This window comes from Brassica oleracea, chromosome C8 (assembly GCF_000695525.1).
Source record: "Brassica oleracea var. oleracea cultivar TO1000 chromosome C8, BOL, whole genome shotgun sequence".
Taxonomy (NCBI): Eukaryota; Viridiplantae; Streptophyta; class Magnoliopsida; order Brassicales; family Brassicaceae; genus Brassica; species Brassica oleracea.
Window position 1 is genome coordinate 33,102,961 of NC_027755.1, and position 10,137 is coordinate 33,113,097.

The window sequence follows — 10,137 nt, forward strand, 5'->3', positions numbered from 1 at the left end:
ACAAGAATCTCTATGAATCTTTCCTCTTCGTGATTATCAAAATTCTCAACTACTTGCCGATAACCTAACGGATTGTTCCCGTACTGTTCCGATGAAGAAACAGATACCTGAGTAGAAGATTTCAGCTGATTTGGAGTCGGAAAGATTCCAAACGAATCCGCCTGAGGTGATCGTTGTTGTAGCGTCGCAATGCATGATTGAAGCATTGCTTCTATCCTATTGAACTTCGCATCGATCTTTGCATCGAATGATTGATAGAACGATTGGGTTTGTTGTTCGCCAGCTCTGGATCTCGTCGCCGTCGTCGCGAAATTCTGATACGCCATTGTCGTCACCAAAAGCTCGAACCGCTCACCGTCGCGATGATCGAGACGCTCACCGCACCAATTGATAAGACTCTAAGATGTAAAAGACGATCTTATTGCTTATCGTATAAACCGTAACAATACCAAGACAAGAAGGCTATGAACCCTAACGCCAAGGTCCTTCAAATCCAGAGAACAACCTCTCTGAACTTGCCTCAAATGCAGAGACACTCCTCTGATTTGCCTAACAACTCTCTATGATCCTTCGATAATCAACAACAACACTCATGGATCTTTATTTATACTCTCCAATTTCAGTAACAGCAAAGCATCTGGTTCAATCAGCAACTTCACTAACTTGCCAACACAGTAACTATCAGCCACGTCAGCTATAGTATTCGGTATCTATCAGTGGCGAATGAGAATCACCGACAATCATATGTGCCCTCATCATGCCAACCTTTTTTTGCTGCATGAGTTGTTTCTGTTGAAAACACCTCCTGTTAGGTATAATCCAATGTCTTGGCTCTGTAGTTTTGATTTTTTTTTTTTTGTAACTAGTCTGTAGTTTTGATTTTCTCGGATCGTGTTTCTATTATTGTAAGCAAATCTTTGTTTCTAAATTTAATATTTAGTCGAAAGGAAAAGAAAGAGCTCTCTTATAATAATATGTTTAATACGTTTGGTAAAAAAAATCACATTCACTTACTTTAAGGTGTTTTCATTTACTTCCTTAGGACTGTTGATGAGAATCTAAATGTATATACTCCTGAAACAGATATTTCTACAACATATACAAGTAATATTTTTTTGTTAAAATGTTAAGCTTATCATCTTCTGTGTTGTTTTATTTTTGGCTGCTTCTTCCTCTGTTTCCTCTTTGTAATAAGTTGTTCAATCTACAAGTAATATTGATAATGAAATCTGGTTTTGGATGGAGAAGCCTTTATTTTAACGTGACGCCAATGTATTACTTGATCACTTGTCGTTTAGATTTTATTATAATACATTTTCGCGTTGAATCATTCTTATGCAAAGGGATGAAAATTCAAAAGTCTCAAAGTCGAAGATAAGGTTTTCTACATGATTCGGTCATCTATTCCTTATGTGTCAATATATGATTAAAAATGGCTAATTGTTCGTTGAGAAAATAATAATTTAGATATCGATCCAGACTTTTGGGTTAAATTTTTATTTTTATTTTTGAAATCATAGTTATACATGATCATGCAGACCAACAAAACTTGATACTAAATATTAATAACATTTGACTCTGAATTTTATGAAATTACATCATTCTATATCTGATTGAACTGTCAAACTATAGCAATCGCTCATTTGTTTCTTGTATATAAATAAGGTAGTATAGTAGTTTACAAAAAAAAAAAGAAAGGTGGTATAGTACAAATAGATTTGTGATTTGACGATTTAGTCTGTACTGTGCTTTCTGTTTCTCATGTCATGCATATGTCTATTGACTGTAAAATGGCACAATCAATTATTCTATGCATGTTTATGACGACTCACGCGGTCCACAGTACACACAGAAAGTCACAGAGATACTCCAACTCGAAACTTTGGCATTTCACAATTTACAAAAGTCATCAAGACATCAACCATATTTGTTCGATGATAACCAAGAACCAAAACTTTCTGTTCGTATTCAATTTGGGCCGAATGCCTAGGCTCAATAAAAAAATGTTCTCCAACTAGAATTGATATGAAGAAACAAATATTATGGGCTGTATGGGCCCTTAAAATGGACTCTAGTATACAATAATGGCCAGTTAAATGTTCAAGGATATTGACACTATAGAAAAAAAGATTTTATTATTATTTTAAGTAGTGTTCATATATTTTGACACGTGAAACTTTCAAGGAGTTCTCTTATCTGTTTGGTTCGTTGTTTGTGCGGTTAAGGATCTCTCTCTCTTGTTTCTTCTCCTCTCTTTTTGCCATAATAAATCATCTCTGTCACAATTTAGCAAAGTGAGACAGAGAGAGTATGGCGACCACACTTCATTGTCTCTCCACACTCCATCTTCTTCCTCGCACCACCCATCATCGTCCTAAGACTCTTAACTCTCTCAAACCAATCTCCAAACCACAACCTCGCAAGACCCCAGAACTACCCTCCATTCCCAACGCCCTCCAGCTCCTTAAAACATCTTCCCTCCCTCTCGCACTCACCGCATTGCCCTTTCTCATCGATCCACAGGATGCAGCAGCAGCTGGAGGACAGTTTGGGATCTTGGAAGGACGATCGTTCGCGTTGATACACCCAATAGTGATGGGAGGTTTGTTCGTATACACTCTATACGCTGGTTACTTAGGTTGGCAGTGGAGACGTGTACGTACCATCCAAAGCGAGATCAACGAGCTCAAGAAACAGGTTAAGCCAACTCCTGTTTCTCCCGATGGATCCACGGTCGTTGACTCTTCGTCGCCTCCTTCTGCCACGGAGCTTGAGATCCGACGGTTGACGGAAGAGAGGAAAGAGTTGGTCAAAGGGTCTTACAGAGACAAACACTTTGACGCAGGCTCCGTTTTGTTAGGGTTTGGTGTTTTGGAGTCTGTGTTTGGTGGACTTAATACTTATCTTCGTACCGGTAAACTCTTCCCCGGTCCTCATCTCTACGCTGGAGCAGGTATTATTTAACCACTAACGATATCTCTTGAGCTGTTTTCGTCTTTAGGACTCGGATGATTGATAGAATGTTGAAAAGTTGAGGAAAATTCACAGAAATAAATAATATGTAGAATGGTTGCCCAATCCTCTTGTGGTTCGGTCTGTGATTAGGAGCCAAATTTGGATTGGAAAATGTAAATATCATGAGATAATATAAGGTTTTGTACTAATGGTAGTGACAAAGTCCTACATCAGAATTTGTAGGATTTAAGTAGTGTATATAAGAGATATGAACCAATTTAGTTACTGTCAATTGGTTTTGAGTCTACAATTTATTTTTAACTACCATCCAAATTTGATATTTTTTAAAAAAAAATCGTTAATATTAGTGCATAGATGGTCAGAATTTGAAATGATGGTGGTGGTTGCAGGGATAACGGTGCTATGGGCTGCTGCTGCTGCTTTGGTGCCGGCCATGCAGAAAGGGAATGAGACGGCGAGGAATCTACACATTGCGTTGAACGGTCTCAATGTTCTTCTTTTCATTTGGCAAATCCCAACAGGTTTTGATATCGTCCTTAAGGTCTTTGAGTTCACCAAATGGCCTTAAACCCTTCACTTGTTGTGGTCTCTTTCGCTTTTGTTTTTGTCTTTTTCTTGTCTTTACAGTTCTAATTGTTGGACTTGTAATATGAGTCTTGACTATATATATTGCAAAGTCTTGTGCAACTTTTTTTTTTGTGTTTGTAAATGCTGAATTGTAAAAAAACGTGAGTGCATACCGATATGATATATGGCTCGACAACACTCTTGGACATGTGTTTCAAAAGTTTTATTGTGCTGTAAGCCTGTAATGGTTTCAATGTACAAGAATTTTAGTACTGATTAATAAGAATGTTCAAACTAAAATTAGTCTCTTATACAACAGGAGTATTAACAACAAAGTCGGTCGAATTTGTGGAAGCCAAAATTCTAGTTTTGCCTTTTAAGTTTCGCATTTCACTGTATTTTATACTCTTTGCCACAATTCGAATTTTCACTCTTAAAATAAGATAAGGCAAACAAAAAGTGTAAAGTAAAGAATATATATATTAGTTCTTAATACAAAATTACAATGAACAAGTAAATAAATGATTTGAATGAAAACTATTGATACCAATCGTAATATGTGGGTTTTGAAAGCTGCATCAGATACCTTACTCGTACATTATTAATATATGTTTTGGTAAACTACATTGTTAATCTATTTCTAAATAACACCACAAAGCATGTATAAAGGACCAAATCCCATACCTAAATCCCAAAACCGTTGCATTATTAAAACTAAATATCATAATTAACAAAATCAACTAATGTCGAATCCATCGGGTCGTTCCTGGTACCGTTTCTCTGGCGTCGTCCGGCAAACACAAAACTCTTCACGCGACCCATCTCCTCCCCGCAACGTCATCAAACTACCACGATCTCCGCCTGCTCCGCCTTCACCTCCTCCGCTGCCTCAACCGCTGTCCACATCATTACGTCCACCACCAAAAGAAGTGCAAGAGCCTAAACCGAGTCCGGTTACATCTTCACGGTCTATAAAACACGAACCAGCTAAGCCTAGGGACGAGGAAGAGGTCACTCATCAGAAAAGCATTCTTTCGGAGAAAACAAACCTCGTCCACGGTTCAAACGAGGAGCAGCAACACGAGTCTGGTGACGTCATCATGGGTACACAAGGCGTCATAACCATTTCAGGTGATAACAAAGGAGCTGTGATGGAGATTAAACGGTCACCGATAAACACACATGGCGTCGGGAAAGGAGAGGATGATAGGTCAAATACCTCAAAGAAGCATAACGATAATATTGGTGGAAATCTACCGATGGATGGTTTTGTAAACAGTAACGTTCAGATAGTTAATGGCTCTGTCGTCTACAACTCCTCGGAGACTCATCATGATCCTGGCGTTCATCTTAGCCTCTACTGGAAACCTAACTCTGGCAATGGTTTTATTGTCAAAGACCATGGAAACGGCTACAACAGCTCAATCAACTAAATCTATCAAGAAAAAAAATTGAAGAAAAATTTAAACGACTTACAAAATTGATACGCTATGATTGTCATAAACAATAATGATTTTTTTTATTTATTTCTCAATTTCTAATAATTTGATATAATACTTTGTTTACACTGGCCCATGTATATAAGTGTGAGTGCTTACGTTGATAAGCCTAAGTAATCTGTAAGTGGTCTTGGGTTTTCAGAAGTACTCATGTACAAAGTTAAATAAGCTAAATCATTTGTGTTATATGGATACTAATTGGTAAATGTGTTACCGCAGATTTAATTTAACTTATTGTTGAAGCTCATACTGTTCAAACATGTTATCAATAGTGAACTTTTAATCTACATAAGTTTTAGTTGAGTGATATTGTGTTAATTTTTGAGCTATATCTGTTGTAAAAAATCTATGTCCTTTTTGGATAGTTATATTCAGGCTTCGGCATTCGGGTACCCGTTGGCATTCGGGCCGGGTTTTTTGAATTTCGGTTCTCTTTTATAACCCATTCTAGTAAGTTTGCAAGTACGGATATAACACATCGGGTTCAGATCAGTTTTGTATCACATCATAAAACCCATAAAGTAATCATATATCATTCGGATTCAGGTTATATCGGATCGGTTCGGATATACTCGAAATAAAATCTAAAATTTAAAAGCAAAACATAAGAAATATATACTTATTTATATATAATTAAGTATTTAAGGTAGTTATTTAAATTTTAAATACTTATTGTTAGATAACATATCAAAATAAATATGAAATTGAATATTTGAAGTATATATTCATGCTTAATTTAATTATATTGTATATTATTTTGGACATTCGGAATCGGTTTCTTCGGATATCTTATCGGATTTTATGATTTTTTCGTTTTTTCGGATTATCCGTTCGGATTCGGTTAATAACACTTCGAGTTTGGATAGTTTTGTACCACCTTAAAAGACTCATTTGGATATTTTTTACATTTCGGACCGGGTACAGATCGGATTTTTTGGTTCGGGTTCGGATCGAATTTCGGGTTATGGATTTTATGGCTTGGCCTGGTTATATTCATATGCTATCAAAGAACCGATCAATATATTCACATGCTACCAAATAATCCATCAGTATTTATATGATAAACAATTTAAGCTAATCTTATTGTAAGTCAGCATGTGTTTAAGTCGTCGACGTAGTGAAATTGATGTAACAGATCATGACAATTTATTTAATCTACATGACGCCATTAAGAAGATGCTTCTACATAAGAAATCTTTATAGATACTTATCCACTTTTTTAGATCTCTCAATAGTATATGATTAGACCACAATTAATTCAAATCTTGTCAGATTTTGTTCTTTCCCCATTGCTTATGTGCCTACTCCTTATGAGATTAGAAATACCACCACTCTTTAATAATTCATGTGTCACAATCTTCTTAATACTATATATTAGTATAAATTCTATAACTCTAGTTATATAAATATTTGTATGCTCGAAAAGTTCAAAACAAAAAAATATCTAGGTTAGACCACACACTTGAAAAGTGATTTCAGTCAATATTCTTCTCATATTTAAACAACATATTATTTTATTAAATTTCGGTTATTGTTAAGTTGCCAATTTTAGGAAGGCGACGAGTATATATTAATTAGTTTGTTTGATCAATGAAATTAAAAGTGTGACCAATAAATTAGGATTTTCCAGTGTTGCTATATGTCTCAGATCATTCTCCTGAATAGATGTTTAGTGGATTTAGGAGGTGATTGTTTGAGCTGCAATTCTGGAAAATATATTTTAGAATTTAGTTTGTAGAATTTTTTGATTTAGTTTTAAGGGATGTAGTATTAAAAACTTTTACCGGTGAAAAAAATGAAGTTTTAGAAAATAAGACTTTTACCTTTTTTTTTTGTTGCTTTTTGGCTGAATCTTTAATTTTATGACCGTAATTTTAAAAACTAATATAAAATATGATCGGTGGTTTTAAAAGTTCTATAAATATCAAAATTAAAATCACTTCCTGCATCTGGACCAATCACCCCATTAGGCAAGTTATAAAGGCCTGTAGGTTATTTTACTTTTCTTGATTAAGTTGTTAGTCGGTGAAAAAGCTCAACTTTCCACAAATGGAGTCTTTTAGCAGCCGCAATATCGAAGGAGAGTTCTAGTGGATCATGCACTGCAAGTTACTTTCACCTAAAAACTTGCCACTTTTCCGATATGCCTGTACAACCACACCGTCTGAAGAAATAAACCCACTAAAAGGGAACTGGTAGACGCTTTAAGGACATTTTACCGACTTAATATTCAACATATCTAGAACCGTAGAAACACCACTTTCACAAGATACCACCGCATAGCTAAGCCGGAGACCAAAACCAGTCGAAAAATAATATTAACCAGCGATTTCGACCGCGGACTTAGGCGAGGTCTACAAGACTCAAAGAGGGGAAAAACTAGCTAGTAATCTTTTAACAAACTTAACTTTTGGAATCATTCGTCCTATATATTTCTACAAACGTTGTAAAGTTCTTGTAATGAAACGGGACCAGTATAATTACGACTGGCCATTAAAAACAAAATTAAAGAGCCACCGTATGTCAAATCTGCAACTCTTATAAAGTCGAATCTTATATATTTTGGTTGGGGAAAATGTGGAAAACAACCCCTTAGGTTTATTTGGTAATTTTTAACAAATATCTCTTTTTTCACATAAAGCATCGATCGATAATTTGAAACTTTAAGGATGTAGTCATGTAGAGAAAATAAACTTTCTCGGAATATATATAACTTGTTTCATTATCATGAATTGGTATTATTAGCCTAATGAATCCACCATCTCCAATATTGTTATGCGTCTTGTCGGATAAAAGTCAATTAAAATAAATACATTATTGACGAGAATGAGTTTTGGTTATCTGTATGATCAGTGGAGGAAAGAGTGTTATAATCGGGGATGTGTTCGCGTTCAAGCAAAGAACGTTTCCCAAAATTACGGAGTTATTAACCCATATTATTAATTATGTTTACGAAAGATAAACATTCAAACGAGGACATTAATTTGTAATATTTAGATAGGAATTAAAAACCACATATAATTAGTTGCAGTATCAACTATTGTTTTCTGTGACATCAAGATAGTATTGATTAATGCTTTCATTATATTCACAATGCATCACTCCTCACACCAGCACACACGTTACGTATCAAGAAAGTGTTCATAGCCTTTCTTTTCTTCCTTTTTTTTCTTTATTTTCTTTTATGCCTCGCACACTAATTTCTTTTTCCTTCAATGTATAATTGCTTTAACCGCGCCTACCGCGCAGTTTAACAGCAAGAGGATTAGCCATCTCACACGAGAGCCTCAGTTTCTCGGACAAGTCAACAGTCTTTTCACCTGTAGGTGCAAGCCACTCAAACTCGTGCAAGAGAGTCGCGATCCAATACATCACGGTGCTCAACCCTAGATTCTTTCCAGGGCAGACCCGACGGCCCGACCCGAACGGTGCTAGCCTCAGATCCGATCCAAGAACCGAGAACTCGACCTCACCTTCCTTTGCTACAAACCGTGCAGGTTTAAACTCCAAAGGATTTTCCCACACTTGTGGATCATGTGCTATAGCCCACATGTTCACCATTGCGGTGGTACCTGCCGGTACACGACGGCCGTCAATGATTGTGTCTGTGATTGCTAAGCGGGCCCACGACAGAAGTGGGCCTGGCGGGTGAAGCCTCAAGACTTCTTTCACAACAGCAGTCAGATATGTAAGAGACGCCACGTCAGATTCTTCCACGGCTCTTGATCTTCCCACGTTCTGATCAAGCTCGTTGTGAACCATTGACTGAATATCTGGATGAAGGACCATCATAGCAAGAATCCATTCGATCAAGACAGCCACCGTGTCAGTTCCTCTGAATATCATTTCCTGTAAAACCCACAAAAATGTAATTACTATGTTGTTGTCACATAATTGCATTTTTTAATTAATTAAAAATTCCAAAAAATTAATAAAAACGATTTATTGTCTTCTTTTTGTCTATTTTATCACAAAGTTAAAAAAGACATGTGTTATTATGTGTACGTACCCAGAGAACGGCGACCATATCCGGGTCGGAAAACTTATCCTGACCATCAAGAGAGAGCAATACGTCAACGAAGTCACTAGGCGAGTCACGAGTTTGATCACGGTGGTCAGAGATAATCCGGTTCACGAACCGGTTTACTTTAGGTACAAGATTAGAACATCTAGACCGGATTCTCTGAGGATCAAATTCCGACAGCCACGGGAGATGATCGGTCCAGTTAAGTGTTCCGAGTAAATCATAACCTTCTTCGACCAAACCACGAAGCTCATTCACTTCGTCGTGTTCATGCTCAAGCTCGTATTCTTTCCCGAAAACAGAGCACATCATGTTATTAAGCGATGCCGTTTTGATCAAGTCACGAGCAAAACAGAGTCCTTCGTTGCCGCTGCTCTGTTTCTCGAGACACTTCACGATCTGATTCGCGATCACACGTCTCTGCGTTTCAGAGCGTTTGATCTGTTTCGGGCTGAAAAGATGACTAGACGCGATTTTCCTCAACGTTCGCCAGTAAACGCCGTAAGGAGCGAAACCGATAGCCCGGCTAAACATAAGGGAATACGCTGATTCCTTAACCGGACGGTCAGCGAAAACCGGACTGTTTAGAATCTCTTTAGCTACATCAGGGTTGCACGTGACGATCACGCGAGTATCTCCCAAGCTAAACGCCATTAAACGTTTGGCTCCGAATTTCTCCGCGGCTGCGGCTATGCAGCGGTGAGCTAAAGCGTTGGACATGAGAGACATGCTTCCGACATGTTGGGAAAATTACCCAATATCGATGAGATGAAGATGGGATTAGACAACTAAAAGATTTAAGAAGAAGACTCTTTATAATTTTGGAAAGGGTTTACAAAGATTTTGTTTTGAGAACTCTCTCTTACAAATGTTTTCTCTCTTTGTTTTCTTGATTCTTGGATGATGTTACAAATGGACTCTACACTCTTATTTATACTAGTGGAGGGTAACTACAAGCTAATTCTAGAGACTTCTCCATCTTCTTTTCGTATAAACACTTCAACACACTTCTACACACTTCTCAATCCACACTCTTCTTCTCCTTCTAGATATTTCTTCTTCTTGGACTAA

The 10,137-nt window shown here is 37.0% G+C and overlaps 3 protein-coding genes across 3 annotated transcripts; 2 read left to right on the plus strand and 1 right to left on the minus strand.

Annotated features, from left to right (window-relative positions):
- The first annotated feature begins 2,200 nt into the window (after positions 1–2,200).
- On the plus strand, positions 2,201–3,767 carry LOC106312773. Its single transcript, XM_013750415.1, has 2 exons — positions 2,201–2,953; positions 3,366–3,767. The coding sequence occupies exons 1-2, from the start codon at positions 2,311–2,313 to the stop codon at positions 3,542–3,544; spliced, it is 822 nt and encodes a 273-aa protein (XP_013605869.1). The 5' UTR covers positions 2,201–2,310; the 3' UTR covers positions 3,545–3,767.
- Positions 3,768–4,286: 519 nt separating this feature from the next.
- On the plus strand, positions 4,287–4,976 carry LOC106309226. Its single transcript, XM_013746282.1, has one exon. It carries the CDS (start codon positions 4,287–4,289, stop codon positions 4,974–4,976), a length of 690 nt encoding a protein of 229 aa, XP_013601736.1.
- Positions 4,977–8,031: 3,055 nt separating this feature from the next.
- Positions 8,032–9,799, minus strand: LOC106310046 (cytochrome P450 78A9). Its single transcript, XM_013747237.1, has 2 exons — positions 9,052–9,799; positions 8,032–8,891 (listed from the first exon to the last, which is right to left on the minus strand). The coding sequence occupies exons 1-2, from the start codon at positions 9,793–9,795 to the stop codon at positions 8,271–8,273; spliced, it is 1,365 nt and encodes a 454-aa protein (XP_013602691.1). The 5' UTR covers positions 9,796–9,799; the 3' UTR covers positions 8,032–8,270.
- Between the last annotated feature and the right edge of the window lie 338 nt (positions 9,800–10,137).

What these genes read in the sequence shown, in the direction of transcription:
- LOC106312773 (XM_013750415.1), top strand. Translation starts at nt 2,311, where the DNA reads ATGGCGACCACACTTCATTGTCTCTCCACACTCCATCTTCTTCCTCGC. An exon ending in TCATCTCTACGCTGGAGCAG is followed by an intron (nt 2,954 to 3,365) that starts GTATTATTTAAC and finishes TGGTGGTTGCAG; the next exon opens with GGATAACGGTGCTATGGGCT.
- LOC106309226 (XM_013746282.1), top strand. Translation starts at nt 4,287, where the DNA reads ATGTCGAATCCATCGGGTCGTTCCTGGTACCGTTTCTCTGGCGTCGTC.
- LOC106310046 (XM_013747237.1), bottom strand. Translation starts at nt 9,795, where the DNA reads ATGTCTCTCATGTCCAACGCTTTAGCTCACCGCTGCATAGCCGCAGCC. An exon ending in ATATGGTCGCCGTTCTCTGG is followed by an intron (nt 8,892 to 9,051) that starts GTACGTACACAT and finishes TGGGTTTTACAG; the next exon opens with GAAATGATATTCAGAGGAAC.